Genomic DNA, 24,926 nt, shown 5'->3' with positions numbered 1-24,926 from the left:
ATAAGGCAAGTTAAATTTAAGACTTTTTAAGACTTTTTAATGCCACTTGAAATAAAAATTTAAGACCAAATTCACAAGAAACAAGAAAAACCTGCTTGCGACAACTTAACCCAAAGGTTTATTTTAACATAAACCACTGTAACCTGACTCCGCCAGATGGATTTGCTCCGCATATCCAGTCGGGAGAAGAGCAAAAACATCTTTTCCTCTGAGAAAAGCCTCCAGAGCAGTGTTTTGCTCTTCTTTCAGTGAAGAAATACTCTGTAATTCCGATAAAACTTGCTCGATAGCCACGCTAACGCTAGTTTCATCGGCTGAAGCCGCCATGTTCTTTAGACTGAACTGTCGCGCTTCTCGTTGCGTCACACCTCAACCCGCCTCAAAGCCAACGCTGATTGGACGTTCGTTTGGTGAACGGCTCCAAATTTTCTCTAACGGAGAGTCTCCAGACTGATCTGCGAGTGAAACCTTTAAAGCTTGCGAGATTAGGATGGTCTCACGAGGATTTTTCACCGCTTGAATTTTCTTACCCTTTAAATTAAAGGTACAGTGGAAGATGTTCTTTTTCCGGGTGGATCATCAAAATAAGTGGTCCTCCTAATTTGCCATCATTCTGGTTTATGTAAGGCCGTCCTACATGCTTGTCCCCATTTTCGTTTACCGGTGGTGAGCCTTAACCTGACTCCGCCAGATGGATTTGCTCCGCATATTCATCTGGAAACCTTCCGTTGAAGTAATTTTGGGAAGGGACAAAAATACTGGTTAGCTGATTGGCCTATGTTGGTGATAGACGGGCCAAATAAACCAATCAGATCAACGAAGGATATGACGTACTAACAGAGCGACGACCAAAACACAACCACAAGCCAGGCACAATCCAATTGATAGATCAAACTCTTGCCGAAACCAGTCGGGAGAAGAGCAAAAACATCTTTTCCTCTGAGGAAAGCCTCCAGAGCAGTGTTTTGCTCTTCTTTCAGTGAAGAAATACTCTGTAATTCCGATAAAACTTGCTCGATAGCCACGCTAACGCTAGTTTCATCGGCTGAAGCCGCCATGTTCTTTAGACTGAACTGTCGCGCTTCTCGTTGCGTCACACCTCAACCCGCCTCAAAGCCAACGCTGATTGGACGTTCGTTTGGTGAACGGCTCCAAATTTTCTTTAACGGAAAGTAGCCAGACTGATCTGCGAGTGAAACCTTGAAAGCTCGCGAGATGAGGATGGTCTCACAAAGCTAAAACCACTGCACTGTTTCAAATTTTGAAAAACTTCCCATACAGGAAGAAAGCTAAAAACACATAAATGACAGATATACTTGAACAATTATTTAACTGAATTCACAAAATTTTGTTTTAGCAGAGAACAAAACAAATCAGTTTTAAAGCCACAACATAACCAGTGCTACGTCTTTTTTGCAGCTATTTTTCTTTGTATCGTTTTCTTAGTATGTTTGATTTGGTGATAAGTGGAGGCGTTGCAGAGACAAGGGTGGAACCAAAATGAGAAATACCGGCTGTTTCTCTGTAACTCCATTTTCAGGCTTTGCGTTTCGTGCTTCGCATGTGCGACTCCACTGCCTTAATTCCCATCGTTCTGAGCTTGAATGACTTCTTGCAGAAAATCCACTGACCCTCATGTATGTTCCCTGGTTTTAGCCATGGAGAAATCTCTTGGCTGGAGACAATTTTCGTTACATTTACACTTGCTCATATTTTCCAGACAAAAAGTTAATGGTGCATCTCTGAAATGTCCCGGCCGCAACGCTTTTATTGGTTCTGCTATCGGGACGGAACCAATTGCCGTTGTATTTTTTTTTTAATAAAAAATTGTCAATTTTAATGTTTTATTTACATTACAAAAATAAATCGTAATAAAAATAATCCTATTTATGATGTTTTAAAAATTAAGACCTACAAAGGACTGATTTAAGACATTTTAATACCAATTCAGGCCTTAGTTTTATTTTGAAGAATTCAATGCCTTTTAAGACTTTTTAAGGACCTGCAGGAACCCTGTGAGATGGCTTCTTCTCAGCATTACGATTCTATTATTTTATTTCAGCCGAAGAGAAAATAAAAAAAAGATAAATTGAACAAAGGGATCAGAAGCAATAAGGAGTTGAATGTTTGCTAATGCTAACCAAAAGTTTTCAGAAAGGTAGCTTAGCGAGAAAAGGCAGGTTTGCCACTTACAGGCTGGAAGGAGTTAAACCTTTAGCTACCTTTAACCGAACACTGCGCTATTGCTGTCTGCATACATGAAGATTAACTCACCCAACCTCCTGGATCCTTGGACGAGAAACTGACAGCATAACCTACTTTCTGATTGATCCAGTTTACGATTATGTGATCGTTCAGGAAAAACAAAGAAAATACTCTTAAAACTTAATTTGATGTACTATTACTGCAAAAGTAGCGCATCATGTCCTACGAAGCACATCCTCGATCCCTGTATCCCCTCACCCCCATGCACCCACCCTCCCACACACACACGTTTGATTAATTGGTCATTTTTTATTTAATTTTTTTTACCTTGAAATAAATCAATTAAATTAATATTGTTATGCATCTTATTTGAGAAACAACAGCAAATAACAGAAGTAGCAAAGCTGTACTCCACCTAGGCCTATGAAAACCTCATTCACTGAAAAACAATAATGCCTCTGTGTTTATGCGAGTGAGTGTGTGCAAGCGAAAAGAGGGTAGTGGCTAAAGGAAGCGAGGTAGGAGGGCAAAACAGGTTTAATGCCACCGCAGCACGGGAGTCAGAATGACGTCCATGAGCAGATGGATAAAAATAGACCAGAGGGAGAAAAAAAACATGAATCGATACTCTTGCATATTGCATTGATCTCTATGGTGTAACCCAGACCCTTACCCTGGCCTAAGCCTTACCAACACATACATTAAGCTAACATACCTTAAGCTAAACTCAATGCACAACTTTCCCTCATGGGGACCAGTGGTTTGTCCCCACAAGGTAATAAAAACATGGCCACACATACACACACTAGTTAAAATAAGAACAGGTCAGATGCAGCCTTCAAAGCTGTGGCCAAATTCTACAAACCACAAACTTCCCTTCATGTCTTATGGGCTCGACCCAAGAAATTAGTTTTGTTTTACAAAATACCAGCAAACCATAAGCCGCTTTAGCACTAATATCCTAATACTGCTAATGCAGGTTATTCTGAGTGTAATTAAAACACTTTACAGACAAAAAGGCTGCTGTCTTTCTGAATTCTTTACAATATATTTAATATATTAATAATTTAAACTACTTTACCCTGCTCTAGTCAAATTTCAAGCTATAGAAGCAAATACAAGCAGAACGTCAATCTTGCTTTCAGCTTCAGTTGGTCATAATTAAAAGTAGTTGGGTAGTTGTCACAGGAATGGGATGCAAATTCATAGAAATGTGGAGAAATACCACATTTTAAAAAATAAAGTTACAAATAAGTTAAATTTGATGAAAGATATGGGTAAATTAAGACTATTTAGTCTATTTTTAGAGGCACTGAATAGCATGGTTTAAGAGTAAAATGGAGGTAGGAAGAGACCAACAATAAAGCACATCAGGCTCTGCAGAAAAGCACCAACATGAAGTTGAACTCCAGCCATGCTGACCTGACGGCCTCTAACTTTAATGAATCAGTCGTGCAAAATCCAAACTCCCCTCAGCTGAAGTCACTCAGCTGCTGTGAGGATAATCAGCAGCTCAGAGGATTACCTCAACGGGTGAAAAGCACTCAAATCATCCGACACACACGACCATCAACGGAACGAAACTGAAGGGAAAGTATGAAAAGTCTCTAATCAGACGTTTAAAATTATCCCTCTTTGGGCTAACATCCTTGCTCCTACTCCAAGGAGAAGTTCTGGATAAGCTGTATTAGGGAATAGTGAAAGTGATGAAGGTGACAGTGTAAGTGTTTAGAGGCTTTCATGGATTTGGTTCCAAACAAGCTCACGGCATGTTGGTTTTTCTTGGTTCTGCAGTCTCACTATAAGTCCAGCTTGTTGCTACTGTAGACTAAACTCTGCCCGTTGTGTCTGGCCCAGTTGGGTTTTTACAGAGGATCATTCTGCTGGTCTTTTCAAGCCCTGACCTTCATCAGCCATTGGATTATTTCACATTGCAAGAAAGGATGAGGGTCAACTTCTCAACCAGGAAAAGATTAACCTCTCCTTACAGGTCAGAGGTCAGAATCTGCTTCAATTGCAGGATTTATGCCCATGAGGAACAGTAGGACGGACCGACCGATAAAACCACTGCTACAGCCTGTTTTAGTGAACAAAAAGCTGGTCTAAAGATCATCAGATATGGACCCAAGAACAAGATTCCAGAAATAAGCAGCTCCTATGAGATTCCTTGAAAACGTGCCTGGACTGATCCGGGGTGGGCTTGGATTGGAGCTGCTTCTCTCATCAAAAATTGACAGATCATTTGGAAAACTCATGGGGGAAGTCTGGGTCACGTCCAGCGAGTAAATGAAACGGATTTAAACTAAATATATCAGGGTTTGTTGTCATTTTCTGAAAGACAAAGGCAATGTTGAACAATGTCTACATTTATTAGAGAAAATTAGATCATTTTTGATTGACTCATTAAGGATTTTTCCAGCACAAATACAAAACAGTCAGAGAGTATTACAGGCATGTGAAAATTCCCTGCAGGCCTGTTGCTGTGTGTGAAAGAAATCACTACGCAGAAACTGTTGCCCCATATCCTTGCTCGCAGCTCACTATTTGTGCAACAAAAGGCCGACATGCAGAGACACGCTGAGCCAATCTTTCTCAATGAGTGCCCTGCCAAACAAGAGGCTTTGAGGATTACGCGTTAATCCTCATCAAACCTAGAAACACTACACGCACTGAACACCACAGCTGGGTGCTAAAACAAGGATTCTTGTCTAATTCAGCTCGTCCAGATCAAACTACATCTCAGGGGAAATAAAGAGATCAATTTGCACAAATAAACATTTCAAGTACAGGTAAATGAAGAAAGTTAGCCTCACTGATTGGTTTTCTAGCTGATGATTTTAACCAAAGTGTGAGGAATGACATGATATACTATCTGAGGACTTGGGTCTTCAAGAGTCTTAAAGGCTCTCTTTTGAATACTTAGGTCTTTAAAAGATTAGATGAAACTCTCTAAAGCATGAAGCTCTTAGGCAGCAGCAACTCGGGATAGTTAGAGTAGGTTTTCTATGACAAACAACTTGCTAATATTAGATCTCCTGACAATTAATAGCTTTCTTCTGTACAAAAACAGATAAAACTATTTCTGCTCAAATCTGTGGCAAACTGATTGTTCTTGTTAAACTTTGATTTGGATTTGAACCTAATCAACCCTGACCCTCAGCACTGGTGCACCACAAAGCTGTGTGGTTGAGGGGGCGGCTTGAAAATGCGTGCAAACGTGCCCTCCCAGGAGCCAAAACAAGTGCTTAAGTGCTCTTTTGGAGGCCAGCAGCATGCTAAAGAGCCCTCAATTACCCTTTGGGATTCAAAAATGCACGCTAAAGTACTCGCTTCAAAACAAACACACATGATGAAGTGCCCTAAAGTGCCATCTTAGGGCCAAAAGCATGCTCAACAGTCTTCAAGTGCCCTCGGGGAGTCCAAAATGTGTGCTAAAGTGCCCTCTTATAAGCCAAAACACATGCTAAAGTGTCCTCAAGTGTGTTCTTAGGATCAAAAAAGCGCGCTAAGCTGCCTTCTTGGAAGCCAATAATGTGCTAAATCCGTCTTGGAAGCCAAAACGCACAAAGTGCCCTATGAGGATCCAATATGCATAATAAAGTGCTCATGCCCGCTCAAGTGCCCTCCCCAAAACTCATGTTAGTGTATCCTCAGGTGACCTCTCGGAAGCCTTGCCACAGGCTAAGGTTCCCTCTTGGGAGACAGCACGCTTATTAAAGTGCCCTCAAGTTCCCTCTCGAAAGACAAAGCATTGGCAAAAGTGTCTTCCACAGTGGTTAGGACACATTTTATTTTACAGAGAGTTCCTCTATATGAAATCATCTCCAGGGCTTCTCCCTTGAGTTTTCTTTAAATCTCCGTCTGCTCATATGGTCAGGCAGCCTGTCAGAAAGACAATGGCGTAAGGGATACGATCCTGCAGCCATGTTTTAGTAAAATGCTAGATTACTGACATTCTGACTGGGTCCTTATTAGTGCCACATCATTTATCACGGGACAGAAGAGTTAATGGCAGGATAGCAAAGTTAGCTCCATGGAAGGAAGGGAAAAAAAAGAAATCAAGGAGAATTTATGCAAGACCAAAGATATGTTTATTGGTTGCTTTTTCAAAACACCTTATATTTACTTTGAATGTACAAAAAAAATATTGAGGAAATATGCCATTTTATGTTGTGTATTTTAAGTATATTTTATGCTAACTCTAACATGATAATATATCATTATAAAAGACTATAAATGAAATGGTTAACACTGTCACCTCTATCACTATACAGGGCGACAGTGGCGTTGGGTGTAGGAGTTTGCCCTGATTTCAAAGAGTTGACGGTTCAAGCTCCGGCTTTCAGTGTCGTTGTGCCCTTAGGCAAGACACTTCACCTACATTGCCTACTGATGGTGGTCAAAGGGCCCGGTGGTAGCTGTGGCTACAATGTAGCTTGCCACCATATGTAGTTTAAAGTGCTTTTGCTTTTTTCAAGTCGACCAGTCGACTTGAAAAAGCGCTATATAAGTACCGGCCATTTATACACAATATCTGTATGTACCATTTATGTAGTTATTCAGTTTCCTGACAGCCACTATCATTCAAAGCTCCTACACATTGTGATAAAGTAGAAAAGATTTAAATAATTCTAATTCTGTGTTGGATCTTCTGTAGAAAATGATAACCAATTTTAACCCTAGTTGGACAATCATTGCTAAACTGCCTTTTAAAAGCAGCAAAGTCCTACAGGAGTAAAAAACAAAACACGGCTTAAGTTTGTTTTTTGTCCAGGAGATGCAGTAAATCTAGTTTCACCTGAACTGATTGTCCATATCGTCTAAAACAGACATATTCTGATCCATAGTCGGTGTGGTCGCCTCCCCCTCAGCTGCTGTTTTTGTAGAGAAGAAGGCCTCCTTGTGACATGATGACAGCACAGCCTTCCAGACTAACTTATGACCAGAAATAGATCTTCTTGTTCTAAAGACATCTTTTATCAGCAACCAGAGAAGAAACAGAGTGGGGGCTATAAGCGACATGCACTGAACTGTCCCTTGCATGTGGTTATAGACATAACACCTCTGCTCTCTTCCTCTCACCATCAAACAAGCTTTTGAAACAAATCTACAGAGTGCAAATTCGCATCACCAAATATGTAGGTCATCACAAGTAGCCTTCAGACCAGAGACAGTGTCTGCAGTGGATTTCCATTGAATTCCTACGCAAACCGCGCAGGTAAGCTGTCATTTTCTTCAATGCAGGCATATCAGTGACAAAGAAACAACCACACCGCAAGGGCTGGGTGACATGGACTCAAAATCTAACCACAATATGGATTGGTTCTATGGTGATAAAACTGCTGATAAAAACACTCTTCATTATTTATTTGAAGCCTTTCTTAGTGAACTTTATAGCCCCAATTTTTCCAATGCCCCAATGGAAATCAAATTAAAAAATACTTTCCTATTTCTTGGTTAGACGATAAATCAAAATTGTTAAAATGACTGGAAAATTTATCATGCTAGTGATAAACAATACTTTAAACGCCAAACTCTACACACAGCATAAGGCTGCCACCAACGCCCTGCCGGAATGTGTTTGTTTTTTTCTAACCAAACCTAAACTTCAAGTAATTTTACCAAATCAAACAGTCTATAAAAGTGCGTTTGTTGTCTCAGTGTAATGCCCTACCTGTCCAGCAGAGGAGCTGTTGTCTCTTGGTGGACGGAAACAATCGGTGCAGGCCATCATCGCCTTCTGCATCGTCAACTTTCTCTTCACTTCAAAACGTTTGGAGTCTTTTTATCGTCTCAGAAACTAACTGAAAGTTTAACAAACGCCCTGATCTGATCTGTTTCCTATGCTAAACCAGAGCTGGGCTGCCAGATGGAAAACAATTAAATACAAAGAAAAATACAATAGATCCTCAAGCGGTGAGTTGGAAAAATCATCGAGAATAAACTTTGTCCTTGATTGACACATGGTGGAACCAATTATTCTGCTGCCGCTGTGTGCTTTAAACTGCTCTGATCTCTGACTTCAGGATGAAAGTTTGCCTTTAGATAAATCAGTAAGGATGGATACATCCATCAAAGGGTCTTCAGATTTAATAAAACAGATAACTGCCAAACAAATATCTCCAAACTAGAAAAATTATTTAAACTTCTTTTTAAATAGGTTTGCCTTTCCCTACCTGCCACCGAGAGAACCATCAAAAGTAAAACATTTTACTGTCAAAGTCAAACAAACCCCTGACAGCAGCAGCAGAATGAGGATTAATCTTCATCATGGTGGAGTTAAAGGACCCTTCCTTGAGTTTAGAACCAGTAAAAACAAAATAGAAGGAGACGTTTCCTTAAATCCAAAGAAAAACTGTGCAGACTGAGTAAAAACAGGAAACACTCAGCTCTGGTTCCCCAGTCTATAAACCAACTGAGCGCTTCTCCTCCTCTCTTGGATTTTTTTCCTCCTCCCACTTTGTCATACTCAGTGGGATTAAAAACACACACACACACACGTTTTCCTCTGCACCATGGGGAATTTGGAGATTACTAAAGCTTCTGGCAGAAACTGAGCTGAAAAAACAGACATGAATTCAGTTTGTCCTCCGTTTACCAATCCATCCATTCATCCATCCATCCATCCATCCATCCATCCATCCATCCATCCATCCATCCATCCATCCATCCATCCATCCATCCATCCATCCATCCATCCATCCATCCATCCATCCATCCATCCATCCATCCATCCATCAACGCGCGTTAGAGATTATCTCAGAGTGAAATCTACTCATTTTGTGCCGCTTTCCCACATCCTCCTTTCTAATCTTCTTACAGGCACATTTCTGCTCCTGCACACCAACACACAGCTGTACTCAAACACTCACAGTGCAGTGCTCCCTGGAATCGTCTTCCCTGTAAACCCTGACTTCCATCCTGCCGTGGTTCTGCAGCCTGCAGTCCACAGAGCAGTCCATTGAAGCTCCAAACGCGCCGTCCTCTGACCTCTGCAAACACAAGCCCCAAACGTTCAGCAATGTGCGGAACGGTTCCCTGCAGGCCGGGAGGAGCAGGAGCTCTCTAACCGACCAGTTATCAGCCCCTGGAAAGGTGGAAAGTGTGTACCTTTGCTATCTGAGTGCTGCAGTGCTTCCTGACATCGTAAGAGTCGACGGTGGAAACATGGATTTTGACTTTAGCCGCCGTGGCAACCACAGCTCGACACTCTGGAGGGGAAAAAAATAATCAAAGGAAAAGAAGTTTGGTGGGTCCTCCGCCTGATATAAACTGTAAAACCACTCATCTGCTCCAACATACCAACGTTAAGAAGCAGCTGAGACACTGTAGTGCCGGTAAGGGCTCCACCTGGTGGCCAGAAACAACATGACATCAGTACTGATCCTTTCTGATTATGTTTAAAGATTCCTCTTATGAGTTTTTGCCTCTTTTACCCAAATAATCAGACATAAACTTTAAAAGCTGACTTCAGAAGCAAATTTAAGAGTAATATCATCTCAGTATAAATCCAGCCATCATTTGTTAGAGAACATTAAAGAACAAGAAGCATCCTGAAGACCGTCAATCACAGCAGACATGTCAGGGAGGAGGTTCTGGAGACGTTTGAAGCAGTTAAGTTCATTTAAACCAGCCGAAACAGAGCCACACAAAGAGAGCATCGATCATAGAAGCAGCCCAGATGCTCCGAGTGACTTTGGAGGAGCTGCAGAGACTCACACCTCAGGTGGGAACATAATTCTGAAGTAAGATTGACATGAAGAAAGGGAGTCTGGTTAGAGGCGGTGTAAAAAAATGGGGAAAAACATCAGGAAGACCCTGAAAGAGAACTGAGGGCTGCCAGACCGAACCAACAAGAACCACAACAGGATAGTTTGGATCAGGGTGCGTTAATGTGTTAGAATGGCCGGGATGGGATGATCAAGAACAACCGAAGACAAGAAAAGTTCTTACTCTGAGAACCTTGTTGGATCCCATCAGACCTAAAACTGATTGAGAATCATAAACAGACAGGAAATCTTTTCCTCTGCTGCGCTGCAAAGAAAAAAAAGGCCAAAAACTTCTATCTTTAGATGCGAAAAGCAGGTAGAGGCGGAAAGGTAGCTGCACCTCCATGATGTTCCAGGTTGTTGTTGTGTTCGCCGTGCTCTGCGGCAGCCTGCGTGCGTGGCTGCTGAGCGTGGCTGTCGATGAGCATCCGCAGGCTGGAGAAGCCTCTCCTCAGCGAATCCATGACGCCGTCTCTCAGTGAGAACAATCAGGACAGCGTCTGGACCGGAGCAACAGAAAAGGGACAAACAGGAGACTTTAAAAGACAACTTTCAACCAACGATTCATTACAAGTAAATATCTGACATGGTTCTAAAAGGGTTTAATAAGTCCTGCAACTTTGAAGATTATACCCTTTATTATTTCAATGGAGATAAAAATTCAAAAGATGGTGCTTGAATCTAGGTTTTTACTTTCTGAACTAACGAAAAAGTACATAAAATGCTCTTTTAGTCCAAATATGACAGTAAAACTAAAATGAAGAGTTTCAGATCCATTTCCATCATGTTGATTTAAACGGTGAAGGAATTCACTTCCCCTTTGACAACATTTAGAGCATATTTTAAAATTTGTAGCACCAAGTGCTTTGAGGTTTTCTACATAAAAACTTAAAAAAAAACACTTTAAAGTTCCTTATATAGGTCTGGTATCTGATAGCAAACTGCTTCCTGGTTTAAGCATCGAAGATGACAAGTAAAAACTCTTTTCAGGCAATAATCTATGTTCCCATTAAACACAGACCGAAGCAGAAGGTAACTCAAAGACAATTTAAACTTACTTTGTAAAAGATTCAGCAAAGATTAAGATGTAGAACTTTAAAGATCAGCAGCTTTAAATCTCTAGGATCTGTAGGGATCCACCTTTGGAACAGTTTACAGTTACAGTACAGCTCTGACCTTTGAGCCTGTGGCGATAAACTGCCACGGTTCAGGTTTTAGTTTTAGTTTTGAAAAGTCACGATGCAGGTCCATCAAAGCTGTCCTTCGCTATGAATGTGCTGTTCTGTGTTTCTGCTACACTGTGATGGACTGGCAGTCCGACCCCACATACTGCTCAGTGACTGCTGGAGATAACCCCGCCCCTTACCGTTGTTTCAAATGTTAGGATAAATAGGAACCTGTTTAATAAAACTAATAAGGGTCTCTAAAACTTCAAACCCTTCAGAGGTCCCAACCTGAGAGAAAAACATGAGCTAGGGCTGCAGAATTCACCTTAATCGCATCGATAATGAGGCTTTAAAATGGTTCTAAAGAACATTCAGTTTTGGCTCCCCCCAGTGGATGAAAGCTGTATTGTTTTGTCTAAATGGAAGACAGCATTTCCCATGAGGAACATCGCATTGTGTGGTAAAATCCTGATCTTTTGGTCGCCTGCAGATGGATTGAACTACATCTCTGTTTCCAGTGGCTGTGTGAAAGATAAACAGCGATGAGGTAATGAATCGAACTGATGTAAGTCGACGTATAATAATAAAAGTTATGACAACATTTTATGAATAGGGATGGAGCGGTTTGTGAAAACCGTCCGAACCGTTCGGTTCGACTGTCTCGGTTCGGTTCGCGTGTGTTGCGTTCGGTTCATGCGCTGCTCCTTTTTCTCATAGGCGAAGCGTTTACACTCCAGAGCAGAAGGTGGCGGTACTGCGACCAAAGCCAACCACCAGTAGTAAACAAGAAGAAGAAGTGAAGCAGCGTAGCCGGATGTAGCAGGGGAAAAAATCAGTTGTTGGAGAATTGTGTGGGTATGGCGAGTGGGAAAGAACAGGAGTTGGAAGACGCGCCAGCAGCACTTTATAGGTCTGCTGTATGGGACCACTTTGCATTTAGAGTGACCTACGATGACGGCGGGAAGAAAGCTGTGGATAAAAGTGCAACAGTGTGCAAGCATTGTGCAACACGTTTTGTTTACGCTAACAGCAACATGACCAACATGTCAGGCTAACAATCAACTTATACCGAACCGAAAACCGTGACCACGAAACCGTGAACCGTGAACCGAACCATGGATTTTGTGAACCGTTCCATCCCTATTTATGAAGGTTGAAAAGTTACTAATTGTTGGCTTAAAAACAGCTATAAGGACAATGCTTTTTTAATTGATCTTTGTTATATGAATTGAACTTTAGGAACTAATGTGAAAATCAATTCAGAATTGAAAAATCGATTTCTTTAACTCAGCCCTAGCTGTGCCACAGATGAACTATAATCTGTTTGCAACACAAAGATGGCGGCTGACACAACAAGTTTGTTGGGTTATGTCTGTTGATCTTGCAAACACAGTAAAATTCTTCTCCATCTTCAGCAAATCTACGCAGGCTGATCCCAGTGCATTATGGTCCAACAGCTTCCACCCTATTACAAAAAAAAACATGTGCGATGGCCGCATGTGCAACCACACAACAAATGGTCTGGTAATTTTTTCATTAAATCTATTTTACTGTACTCTATTTCATTCTTTTTTTTTTTTTACTTTGATTTGGCATTGGTTAACTACTTGGGTGCACACATTTAGTAGACTGATTTTGTCATTTCTTGCTTGGTTTTCTTTACTTGAATATATTTTTCATTTGAGTAGCCAGTTCCTGGGAGGCTTTAATGAGTGAAGCCAGTAAAGGAAAGGAGGCCCCAGCTGCAAAGGATCTCCTCATTGACATGGAGGCCTAGTTGGACTCTTCCACTTGCATTTAGAAGGGGTGTAGAAAGGGTTTAGGTTTCTGTATTTGGTTTTGTTTTCTATAATTACATTTGGAAAGTTTAATATTTAAGTCATCTTCCTCATAGGTTGCTGATTGAGTATGGTGCTGATTAGTTTGGTCTTTTGTTGTAGTTTTCTTTAGGAAAATATATTTTATGTTTCCCTCTTGTTTCAAACTGGTATGATCAAGTGTATATATGTGTTTCCCTTGTGTGTCAGTGAGGTAGGTCTTTTCCTGTGTCAGGTTTGGATTATGCTAATTTTTGTCATTTGTTTTCCTTGATGGGCCCGGTCTTGTTTGAAGTTTGAACTTTATTTTTTGCCAAATAAATGTGTTACCATTTTTTCATCAATGATTTCCCTGTGCTTCTCTGATTTTTTGGCTCGGTCACTCACAACAAGGCTGACATGAACTAAAATAAAACAATTCAACTCAAAGATTGAAAGACAATAGGGGGCACAACAAATTCTAACAGAACCATTTAAAGGCTGTTTATTCTTTGAAAAATGGACTTGCCTCCAAAGTGTAGCCTGAGGGCCATTTGTGGCCCCAAACTTTGAGTAATAAAATGGTACAAAACAAACACCCTGTCTACTTTTAAGGCTAGGCTTAAACCTTTACATTTTGATAAGGCTTAGTTAGAGTGACTCAGCTATCTCTGTAGTTCTGCTGCTCTAGGCTTACACTGCTGGAGGACATAGGGACCCCTTTTTAATCATTCTATCTCTATTATCGCATTCTGTTGAATTTGTTAGTTCAACATCATTCTCTATCTGCTTATTCTTAAAATGGTAGCTTCATCTGGCCTGTTCCTGTTTTACTGTGACACACACACTATATAAATAAACTGGGTTGAACTGAACTGAATGACAGTTCTGGTGACACAGACATCTGAATTTTATTTTATACAAAAAGGATCCGAGAAATTTTGCGACTAACTAAATTGGTGACTTTATTGACCAAGGTAGTTAAATACGCTAAGTGTTTTAGACACAGACCTCTATCTGGTTCTGTTGAAATATTAGAGCCTTTTCTTTTAAACCAAGAAGACGGAAAACATTTGATCCAAAGAAGTAATGAAAAGGTGAGTCTTTCATTACTTCAGACCAACATGTGGTAACCTCTTTTTGTTACAGTAATCTATAGATCTATAACAATCAGAATACTTTGTCTCATATAATGCTGACGTTTTAGTATAAAGGGGAGCAGCTAGTATTAAAAATCTCTTAAACCTTTGTTGTTTTGGGGTTTTTATGACAGAAAACACCAGATGTTAGTCTGGACTGTGATTTATTTACCTAACATTAAAGTTTTGGACACCTGAGCTTCCGTACATGTATGGATATAGTCAGTGGTCTAGTGTCACTCTGTGTTATACTCACAAGAAGTCACCTGCCATCCCATGGAAGCTTCCTGACATCACATCTCTGCCCTGAAATGATGAGCCAGAGTCTTTAAAAAGTCACACATTTTTATGTAAACAGCAGGTTTGCTGTCAGTCTGAGCTGAAATGAATGCAGATGGACTCTATACAGGAGCAACAATGTCCCAGGATTAATCTGATCCTTTATTTTACGAATCGGGAAGCTGGCCGGACAGCCGGGATGTTCCAGGAAGTCAGGCTGGACTGAGTCAGAGGATGGAAACAAACAGAGGTGGAAGAGGAGAGAAGAGGAACAGGAAGAGCAGCAGAGGAAGTAAATTATATCAAGGAAACTAAAGAGAAGAACAAAAATAGAAATTATTTTGTAACCAAAACATAACTTTCTGCACATAAGCAGATCTTTTTTTTTTTTTTTTACATAACTGGAGAGGAGAATTAGAAAAAAACACTACCTGGTTTGTTCCGGAAAGACAACAATAATCCAGCTTATATCAGAACCTATTTTATGATCCAAAACAGAAATGGATGAAGTTTTTATTTACCTGAGAAAACAGTAAATTTCAGAAATCAGCTGAACCTTTGTGGAATCAGACCGACAGAGGATCATAATAAAAAACTAAATTAATTATTTTATTCAAAAAAAACTATTATTTAGATTGTTTTTGTTGTTTAACTTTTTTTGGAAAATAGGAAAAGATTAGATTTTTATCATTCTGAGAGCAACATTTCAGACTTTAACCAGAATGAAGAAGGAAAATAGATGGAAAATAGATAATTAGGGAAAAAACAATTAGTTAATAAACAAATAGGGTTAGAGACTGAACAATGGTAACATAATAAACAATAATATAGAAAAAACACCAACAAATAAGGAATTGTTCAAATTAAAGTGTACAAAATTAGCCTTTATATTAGAAACATTTTAGATGGAAAAAGGTCAAATCAAACAAAACAAAAGTTTAAAACAATATTGAAAATTAACAACAGTGAAAAACAATAAAGAAATCTGTGATTTTTTTAAATGAGGGACAGAACTTGTCTGCTTGATAAAGTATTGAATATATAAAGAAAGTACACGAATCAGGCATTAATAGAGGCATCTACAGGTGCTGGTCATAAAATTAGAATATCATGAAAAAGTAGATTGATTTCAGTAATTCCATTTAAAAAGTGAAACTTGTATATTATATTCATACATTACATACAAACTCATATATTTCAGATGTTTATTTTGTTTAATTTTGATGATTACAAATGACAACAAATGAAAATCTCAAATTCATCATATCAGAAAATTAGAATATTGTGAAAAGGTTCGAAATTGATGGCCCCTGGTGCCACACTCTAATCAGCTAATTAACTCAAACCACCTGCAAAAGCCTTTAAATGGTCTTTCAGTCTAGTTCTATAGGCTACACAATCATGGGGAAGACTGCTGACTTGACAGTTGTCCAAAAGACGACCATCGACACCTTGCACAAGGAGGGCAAGACACAAAAGGTCATCGCTAAAGAGGCTGGCTGTTCACAGAGCTCAGTGTCCAAGCACATTAATAGAGAGGCGAAGGGAAGGAAAAGATGTGGTCGAAAAAAGTGTACAAGCAAGAGAGATAACCGCACCCTGGAGAGGATTGTGAAACAAAACCCATTCAAAAATGTGGGGGAGATTCACAAAGAGTGGACTGCAGCTGGAGTGAGTGCTTCAAGAACCACCACACACAGACGTATGAAAGACATGGGTTTCTGCTGTCGCATTCCTTGTGTCAAGCCACTCTTGAACCACAGACAGCGTCAGAAGCGTCTTGCCTGGGCTAAAGAGAAACAGGACTGGACTGCTGGTGAGTGGTCCAAAGTCATGTTCTCTGATGAAAGTAAATTTTGCATTTCCTTTGGAAATCAAGGTCCCAGAGTCTGGAGGAAAAGAAGAGAGGCACTTCATCCACGTTGCTTGAAGTCCAGTGTAAAGTTTCCACAGTCAGTGATGGTTTGGGGTGCCATGTCATCTGCTGGTGTTGGTCCATTGTGTTTTCTGAGGTCCAGGGTCAACGCAGCCACATACCAGGAAGTTTTAGAGCACTTCATGCTTCCTGCAGCTGACCAAGTTTTTGGAGATGCAGATTTCATTTTCCAACAGGACTTGGCACCTGCACACAGTGCCAAAGCTACCAGTACCTGGTTGAAGGACCATGGTATCCCTGTTCTTAATTGGCCAGCAAACTCTCCTGACCTTAACCCCATAGAAAATCTATGGGGTATTGTGAAGAAGAAGATGCAATACACCAGACCCAACAATTCAGAAGAGCTAAAAGCCACTATTAGAGCAACCTGGGCTATCATAACACCTGAGCAGTGCCACAGACTGATCGACTCCATGCCACGCCGCATTGCTGCAGTAATACAGGCCAAAGGAGGCCCAACTAAATACTGAGTGCTGTACATGCTCATACTTTTCATGTTCATACTTTTCAGTTGGCCAACATTTCTATAAATCCTTTGTTTTTATTGGTCTTCAGTAATATTCTAATTTTCTGATATGATGAATTTGAGATTTTCATTTGTTGTCATTTGTAATCATCAAAATTAAACAAAATAAACATCTGAAATATATGAGTTTGTATGTAATGTATGAATATAATATACAAGTTTCACTTTTTAAATGGAATTACTGAAATCAATCTACTTTTTCATGATATTCTAATTTTATGACCAGCACCTGTAAATCCCTGAGGACCCCCTGACTCCATTCTTCTTGCAGGCCTAGCCAGCTCTGGTAAGCTTATGTTACAATTTAGCTTTTTTTCTTCTTTTTATTCCCAGGCTGTGCATCAACCACATTGTATGTAAACATTACAACTAACACTCTGTTAGGTTTGAAAAAAAAAATAATAATAACAAAATCATTATGGTTTATTGCAAATAATTGCAGGTACTTCTGATCAGTTTAGCATCACATAAATGGAGATAATATGCAGATCTTTCGACTCCATCAGATGTCACCAGCATCAGGGTTTTTAACGCGTCGACTCTCTGAGACTTTGATGACAAATCTTATTAAATCTGAAGTTAACTCTTTTTATTGTATTTTACATAAAGGGTATTTCTTCCCATCCATCAAGAATTTATTTCTATATATTTTATGTTTATTTTTAGCAGCTTGTTCCATTGTTCTATAAAGTTAAAATTGTAAATTATTTTTTTGTCCATCAATAATAATAATAATTCAAGAATTTTCATGGAAAAAGAAATGGAATAATTGTTATTCAATATTAATAAATATTTTATCTTCTTTATATGCCATAAAAAAAAAAACAGGGACAAACTGGCGAGAATGTTTCAGGGAGACGATCCGACTTGCCCTAGATGTAAACAGGTGCCAGCCAGCACATCCCATATGTTTTGGTCCTGCCCCAGACTCAAAGAATTCTGGATTGAAATCTTTAAAACTTTCTCATCTGTCTACAGGAAAGATATTGAACCGGTCCCTCAGGTAGCCATTTTTGGTGTGGCACCGGGAGGGATAGAATTAACAACAGCTCAAAGGAAGGCAATGGCATTTTCTTCACTGTGGGCCAGGAGATTGATCCTATTTAATTGGGTAAAGGCAGCACCACCAACTCATAAACGATGGATAGAGGAGGTAATGGCACACCTAAAGCTAGAACATCCTCGATTTACGTCACAGGGTACCATTAAGAGATATTTCAAGATTTGGCAGCCTTTTATTTCATATTTTGAATCCAAGGTCCAATCTGCTTCAGCATAATCAGCAGTTTTTTTGTTTTTTTTTTCCTCTGTTTGGCTGAATTATCATCATTATGATTGTTATTATGCTTATGTTTTTGGTTTTCAATCCACGGATGTCTGGAACATGGGTTGTATGTGCGGGTGTAGTAATTGTCTTGTCGATAGTTGTTTTTTTGGTGATGTTGGTGTGATGTAATTGTGGAGTCTTTTTGTTTTGTTTTATTTTGTATGCCCTGGGCTGTTTATCTGTTTGTTTAATATGAAAAACTAATAAAAAAAACAATTTGATTATTCTTTATATGCCATATTTATTCACACTGTCAGTTTTTATGGTTTAAATATGTGTTTTGTTTCTCGAGAAGCTTTTGTTTGTAAAAATTTTAACTTTCTGAAGTTGGTGATTATGTTTATCCTTTATTTTTTTTTTTACTTTTGCAAATGAAGTTATGTTTTCAGGAGAGTTTGTTTTACTGCCTGAATACAGAATATATGTAAAGGTTATGGACGGATTTTCATGAGACTTTTATCAGAGGTGTTTCTTATGCCAAGAAACCATCCATACAATTTTTGTGAGGATTCAGATCATAATATGGATACAGATTTTATAAAGTAAAAGGGAAGGTTGTTGGTTTGTTGGCAGGATCAATTAGAAACATATTAACAAATTTAGAGGAAAGTTTTTACCAAAGGTGCACCTTATGATAGATTTAAATTTGTATATGCAAGTCAAAATACGGGGCAGAACTTGCTGCTTGGCGAACATCTGCTCTATCCGAGTGCATTTCTAGATATTTATTTTTTTCTAATCATTTAGACAAAGTTCTAGTTCAGGTCCAATAAAAATGTAATTTTTCAAAATTTGCTGAAACTGGGAGCCTTTACCTTATAATATTTACATTTCCAAAGCATTATTTTTAATATTTGAAAATGTAAGCTCTATAAACAATGATGTTTTTGGGGGAAAATTAAACTTATTGTGTCCCTGAAGTATAGTGGAATAGATGAGAGTATAAAAGAAAATATCAGATCAGAACAGAAACAAATATTAGAAGCAGAAACAATAGAAGAACAAAACAGATAATAGAACAAATCTGTCTCAAATAGAGTGATGTAGAATACAACAGAACAGAGTAGAATAGATACACACACAATCAGACAGATCATAAATGAGTAGATCAGAATAGAAAAGCCTAGATTAGAATAAAATCGATAATGGATCATGATATGATAGATCTGATAAAAAGAAGCAGATAAAAACTTAAGAAGTGGAATAGAAGAAATGAGAACACAAGGTGACTGACCTGCAGTTTTCCGTCCAGCTGACGTCTCTAGATGTTTGGTCTCTAGATGTTTGGTCTCTAGATGTTTGGTCTCTAGATGGGTTCATCAGGAGATGGAGGTTCTTCCTCAGCTTCATCCTCTTTACAGCTCCATTATAGATTTGATTATTTCCTACATAAAGAAAGAACCATGTTTTAATGTCAGTTTAGACAGAGATAGGAGACAGTTTTCACCAGAGTCCTCATCATTCAATCACAACTAAAACCAATGTTCCGGTCTGAGGATCTAAAATGCTCTGCAGTTCTATATCAAGCTGATGAATGGAGATCGGTATTTTTAGATCAGAGCTTGGAGTCGATCAAAGCTTGATGGCCTCCATTTCTCCTTCAGCTACTTCAGAAAAAACCACAAGTTCTCAGAGGGAATAAAATCAGACCACAGATCCATTATTTCAAAGTTCTGATCGTTAGAAGATGTTATCGTGTTTCACTTGTTGCAGGAAGTCGGTTCTATAGGAACATTACTGGAACATTGATCACTTAACAATTAAGTCTTCAGAAATCCTTCCAATAAGTTATTACATTAATATCCAATACATTAATTCTCACTTTCATACAACACATAAGTGAGTTCACAACTCACAAATTTAAATAGAGCATTCTTAAGTAATAAATAAAAGATGTTGATAATAATAATAACAACAATAATAATTGAACTTTATTGATCACATTTGAGAAATTTCCCTCTGCATTAAACCCATCCCCTTGGGGAGCAGCGGGCTGCCATTGTGTGGCAGCAGTGTGGGGTTAAGGGTCTTTTGCTCAGGGACCCAGAAGGGCAGTCTGTGGCAGTGGGGCTCAAACTCGCCACCTCAGGATACCAAGCTTTATGCCCTAACCACTGGGCTGCCACTCCCCCCAGCTGCTTTACTATTCAGTTCATGTAAATTCAGCAGGAAATGACTACAGTAACTGATGGCATTATAAATAACCGTTCTCTTTAAAGCATTTGATTTTGAACATGGTAATATCATCTGACCACCATCAGCTGACCTTGTCACATAACAATGAAGCTGATCACATCTGAAAAGCAGAGGTGTTAAATAACAAAGTACAAATACTTCTTTACTGTGCTTAAGTACACTTTTTAGGTATCTATACTTTACTCCATTACTTATTTTTCTTGCTACTTCTGACTTCTACTCATTACATATTCACACAAGTATCTGTACTTTCTATTCCTTACATTTTTAAAACAAACGTTACTCGTAACTCTTGGCTTCGGTTTAATATTTATAAATATTTATTTCTCGTCATGTGCGCCATCTAATGCAGATCATTGGCTCCATCCACATCTAGTGAAAACTGGTGTAATATGATGAGTCATATAACGCAAACACTCATTGGTTAGCTAAAGGAAATCATCAGAAGCAAGCAGGTGTTCTTCAAACTGCAATCGTGAATTTTCTATGCCATGCTACAATGGATTCAGAAAAAGATGTTGAAATGTCTCAAAGGTCGAACACAGGCGAGAGAGATGGAGACCAACAAGACCTCCCTCATCCTTGGCTCTATCTCAAAGAATTTTTAGAAATAGTCGAAAAATTGAGCTTTTAATTCATATAGTGGCATCTGGCTGTTTTTTTTTTAAAGGTTACTTTATACTTTTATACTTTAAGTAGTTTTTGGAGCGGTTACTTTTTCACTTTTACTTGAGTAAAGAGGTCAAATTTATACTTCAACTTTCCTATTTTTAAACTGCAGTGTCTATACTTCTACTAAAGTAACTGTTAGGATAATTATCTCTAAATTATCTCTAAAGTCATCATTAAATTCATTCCCTTTAAATCATCTGTAGTCCAAATGTTTATTCAGCAGATTGTTTCAGAGTCTATTTAAAAACATTAAACATATCTTACCTTTCAATGCCATGTTGAAAGTTATCTATAACAGAATGTATTTAGCCTGAACATCCTATAGATGTTTCATCTCATTATTTTGTGAATATAAACTCAAATTACAGCAACTAATATAATTCCATTTAAGGATGGCCGATCTACAGGTTTACACATTGTAAATTAAATTCATGGACAACCTAAAGAAAAATGTTAAAACTATTTTTACATCACAGCATTTTAAATTAATTCTCTCCCCATTTAAAGTGATTAAAGTTGACTTAGTAGCTTTGAGTGTTAGTGTATGAGAGAACCTCATTCCCATGTGGACTCCTGTGTGGCAGGCAGCCAATACCAAGGTGTAATAAACTCACACATCTTCAGTACTTTTGACACCACTGCTGTAAAGTTGGTTAAATAAGAAAAATAAGGTTGAAAAGAAAAGACAGTGTTTGCAATTTTCCTAATTTGCACAGAAAAAATATTTGCTGCTTTTCCTTTTTAAATTCCCATTTAGATGCATGATTTAGTTTGAAATCACTGCCTAAATCCTGATACCTTACTGCTGATAGCAGACGAATGCAATGATAAACCATTCATCAACTCTAATCAGATTTAATCTCAATGTTTAACCTGGAAAAACGTCCTGATCTGTTTCTCTTCACACCTGAATCCAATCAGCTCAACCTTCGACTAAACTAATAACAGTCTGCCTGCATTGAATGAATGGGAACAACTGAACAGGGCTTCAGTCCTGATGCAATTATTGTTACTTTCACATTAACACCTAACTTCAAACAACTTCATTAACCAGATATAACATCTGCATGTGCACGGAAAGCATAGGAGCGTTTAAAGCTGAGCGTTAAAAGTCACTAATGTAATAAATTAGCTGAAACGCAATGAATTTCCTGTTTTATCGTGGCAGTAATAACCGCTGATAGTTAATAGTTAACGTTAATTAGCTTTTAACACCGGGAAAACCGATTCAAAACGTGATAATGCGTAACAGACGTAGCATATAAATATTCACAACTTCACTGCCTGGCGAATAAAGAAGTTAATTTTCGATTACTTACACTTTTAAAGGCGTTAATTGTGTCATAGCCAACTTTTCCGCTAGCGGTTAGTTTGTTTGGACTTAAGACTGTAGTTAAAAAGGGAAGTATCGCGAGAGTTCGGATTTCCTGGCTGGATAGTTTAGACTCAGGCCACAAGAGGGCGCTCAATTACAAAACTTTGAAATGTTAAAGCAACGGGTGTGAACATGAATAATGGATTATTTTTCTGTTTAAATCTGCTTTAAGTTTTTTATTGTTATTTTTTCGTGTGTGTTTTTCTAATAGATTATTTATTTATTTAAATATATATATATATATATATATATATATATATATATATATATATATATATATATATATACAGTGGGAATTTCTGTTTAATATTTTATGGGTTTTCTGAGGCCTTTTGTGCTTGTTTGTGCCACAGGTTTAAACTAAAAGAGGACAAAATGCTTCCAGTAGTTCCATAACACCAAAATTTCCCCATTATGGGAAAACAAAGGGATCTTCTATTTTATTCATTCCATTCCATTCCATTCTATTCCATTTCATTCCATTCTATTCCATTCTATTCTGTTCTATTCTATCCTGTTCCATTCTATTATGTTCCATTTAATTCCTTTTTATACTATTTTATTCTATTCTATTTCATTCCATTCAATTCCATTCCTTTCTATTCTATTCTATTCTATTCTATTCTATTCTATTCTATTCTATTCTATTCTATTCTATTCTATTCTATGCAATTTCATACCATTCTATTCTGTTCAATTCCTTTCCATTCTATTCCCACGTGGTTGAATTTTTTAATAGAGCTAGAGAGGCTTCTAAGGAATGGATTGAGGCAGGTAGACCAAGATCAGGGCCTGTCTTTGAACATAAAAAGTATACCAATGCCCAATATAAGTATGCTGTGCGTTATATTGGTAAAAATGAAAGAGCAATGAGGTCTGACTCAATGGCCAGAAAACTCTTCTGTAACAATACCCAAGGCTTCTTGAAAGAAGTTAGAGGTATGACATCCTACAAAACATCCCTCCCATGTTCGGTTGATGGCATATCAGGCACTGCTAACATTGTGGAGCTGTGGCGCCAACATTACAGCAGATTATTTAATTGCATCCATAGTGAACCATGCACTGCAAATAATGTTGACCATATAGATGAAATCCTGCCTTATGAGGTTCATAAAGCTATTTCCAAATTATCTAACAATAAAGCCACTGGGCTGGATGGAGTCTCAGCTGAACATTTAAAGTATGCAAATGCAAGGCTAGCTCCTCTACTTTCCATTTGTTTCACATCGTTTTTTATTCATGGTCTTTTACCTGACTCTATTTTAAGTGTCCTGTTTGTACCCGTCATTAAAGATAAAACTGGAAACATTGGCAATGCTGATAATTACCGTCCGATAGCGCTGGCCAGCATAGTTTCAAAAATTATTGAATCAATCCTGCCTGACAGGATTTTAGAGGTTATCAAGTCTACAGATAACCAGTTTGGTTTTAAGGCTAGGCTGGGCACAGATATGTGTATATATGCTCTAAAAGAGATTACTTATAAATATAATAAGCAGAACTCTTCAGTGTTTATGTGTTTCCTGGATGCATCAAAAGCATTTGATAGGGTAAACCACAGAAAACTATTCACAAAACTGACACAAAAAGGAGTACCAGAGTATATTGTTCGTATTTTGAAGTACTGGTATACTCAGCAAACACTGCAGATTAAATGGGGGGAATGTGTCTCTGCTCCATTTAAAGTTAGTAACGGGGTGAGGCAGGGCGGGATTTTGTCCCCAGTTCTCTTTAACTTGTATATGGATGAACTGTCACACAAGTTGAGAGCTTGTCACACTGGTTGTGTGGCTGGTGACTCGGTACTTAATCACTTGATGTATGCAGATGATTTAGTAATATTTAGTGTGATCATGATCTGTAGGAGTAAGAAAGATAAATCTACTGAGTTTCCAGATTTTTTGCTGTCAAATACTGTGCTGGGTGTAACAAATAAAACCAAGTATCTTGGGCACATCATCACAGAAAATCTATCAGACGATGATGATATTTGCAGACAATGTAGATTGTTGTATGCTCAAGCTAATACCCTTGCACGTAAATTCGGTTCATGTACTGATAAGGTCAAAGTGGAACTGTTTAATGCATATTGTACCTCTCTGTACACTGCTCACCTGTGGACTACCTATAGAAAAGTCAACCTGCAAAGGCTGCAGGTGGCCTATAATGATGCTATGCGGTTACTTTTGAAACGTCCAAAATATACCAGTGCAAGTGAGATGTTTGTCACAGCAAGAGTTAATACCCTACAAGCTGTTCTACGAAAGTTAATGTATAAGTTTATTTGTAGGTTAAATGCATCTGAAAACGATATTATTTTGTCACTTACTGATACCACACGTAGTGCAATCCGATATCAGTCTAAGCTGTGGAGCCACTGGTATTCCTGTCTTCTTAAAGATCCTATTTAATCGATAATGGTACTTGTATTGTGTTTTTTATCATTAACTACTTTTATTTTATTTTTATGTATGTATTTATTGGACCATGAGTCCGGAATAAAGTTTATCTATAATATAAAATCAATCTATCTATCT

The 24,926-nt window shown here is 38.4% G+C and overlaps 1 protein-coding gene across 5 annotated transcripts in view; it reads right to left on the bottom strand.

Moving 5' to 3' along the window:
* LOC119798706 (type II inositol 3,4-bisphosphate 4-phosphatase-like) overlaps positions 1–22,440 on the bottom strand; it is a 47,279-nt gene extending 24,839 nt beyond the window's left edge. For 2 of the 5 annotated variants that reach the window (XR_005282755.1, XM_038308274.1), the window contains exons 1-7: positions 22,331–22,440; positions 19,378–19,528; positions 14,332–14,381; positions 10,315–10,474; positions 9,508–9,555; positions 9,316–9,416; positions 9,078–9,197 (exon numbers count right to left, since the gene is read on the bottom strand). Coding sequence is in view for 2 of the 5 variants with exons in the window: in XM_038308274.1 (XP_038164202.1) it covers positions 9,078–9,197; positions 9,316–9,416; positions 9,508–9,555; positions 10,315–10,438 (393 nt within the window). In the remaining 3 variants the exon portion in view is untranslated. Of the gene's footprint in view, positions 1–7,879; positions 8,602–9,077; positions 9,198–9,315; positions 9,417–9,507; positions 9,556–10,158; positions 10,194–10,314; positions 10,475–14,331; positions 14,382–19,377; positions 19,529–22,330 lie in introns of those variants that run through there. The other 3 variants (XR_005282754.1, XM_038308272.1, XR_005282756.1) reach the window with 3 other exon arrangements.
* Between the last annotated feature and the right edge of the window lie 2,486 nt (positions 22,441–24,926).

This window comes from Cyprinodon tularosa, unplaced genomic scaffold (assembly GCF_016077235.1).
Source record: "Cyprinodon tularosa strain WSP-4 unplaced genomic scaffold, ASM1607723v1 ctg633, whole genome shotgun sequence".
Classification (NCBI taxonomy): Eukaryota; Metazoa; Chordata; class Actinopteri; order Cyprinodontiformes; family Cyprinodontidae; genus Cyprinodon; species Cyprinodon tularosa.
This window is presented reverse-complemented; position numbering and strand designations above follow the sequence as displayed.